We start from the raw sequence: 327 nt of genomic DNA, 5'->3' as shown, positions 1-327 counted from the left end.
CACTGCTGGGAACGGTTGGACCCGATGAGCTTGGAGGGCTTTTCCAACCCAGCTGGGTCTCTGGTTCTCTGCTCTGCCCCTGTCTGGGGTGAGCTGTTTCACAGGAAGCTCCATGTTCCTTCAGGGCCTTTGAGAGCCACTCGGGCTGTTAAATCACCCCCTGGATGGGACTTCAGGCACCGGGCACTTATGGCACCTCGTGGGGTGGCTTCTGCCGGGCTGGGTCTCACTCCTGTCTTGCTGCCCACAGGTGTGCAGTGAGCAGAAGCTGTACTGCAGAGAGTGGCGGGGCGGGGAGGGGACGGGGAAAGGGGCACTGGGGGCCCG

General features: G+C 62.7%; 1 protein-coding gene across 1 annotated transcript in view; it reads left to right on the top strand.

Annotated features, from left to right (window-relative positions):
• Positions 1 to 327, top strand: part of PSMC3IP (PSMC3 interacting protein) — a 1,309-nt gene that overhangs the window by 423 nt on the left and 559 nt on the right. Inside the window, exon 2 of the mRNA XM_010009211.1 lies at positions 251 to 285. Within this exon, the coding sequence (XP_010007513.1) occupies positions 251 to 285 (35 nt within the window). The remainder of the gene's footprint in view (positions 1 to 250; positions 286 to 327) is intronic.

Source organism: Nestor notabilis, unplaced genomic scaffold, assembly GCF_000696875.1.
Source record: "Nestor notabilis isolate BGI_N333 unplaced genomic scaffold, ASM69687v1 scaffold26672, whole genome shotgun sequence".
NCBI classification, from domain to species: Eukaryota; Metazoa; Chordata; class Aves; order Psittaciformes; family Psittacidae; genus Nestor; species Nestor notabilis.
This window is presented reverse-complemented; position numbering and strand designations above follow the sequence as displayed.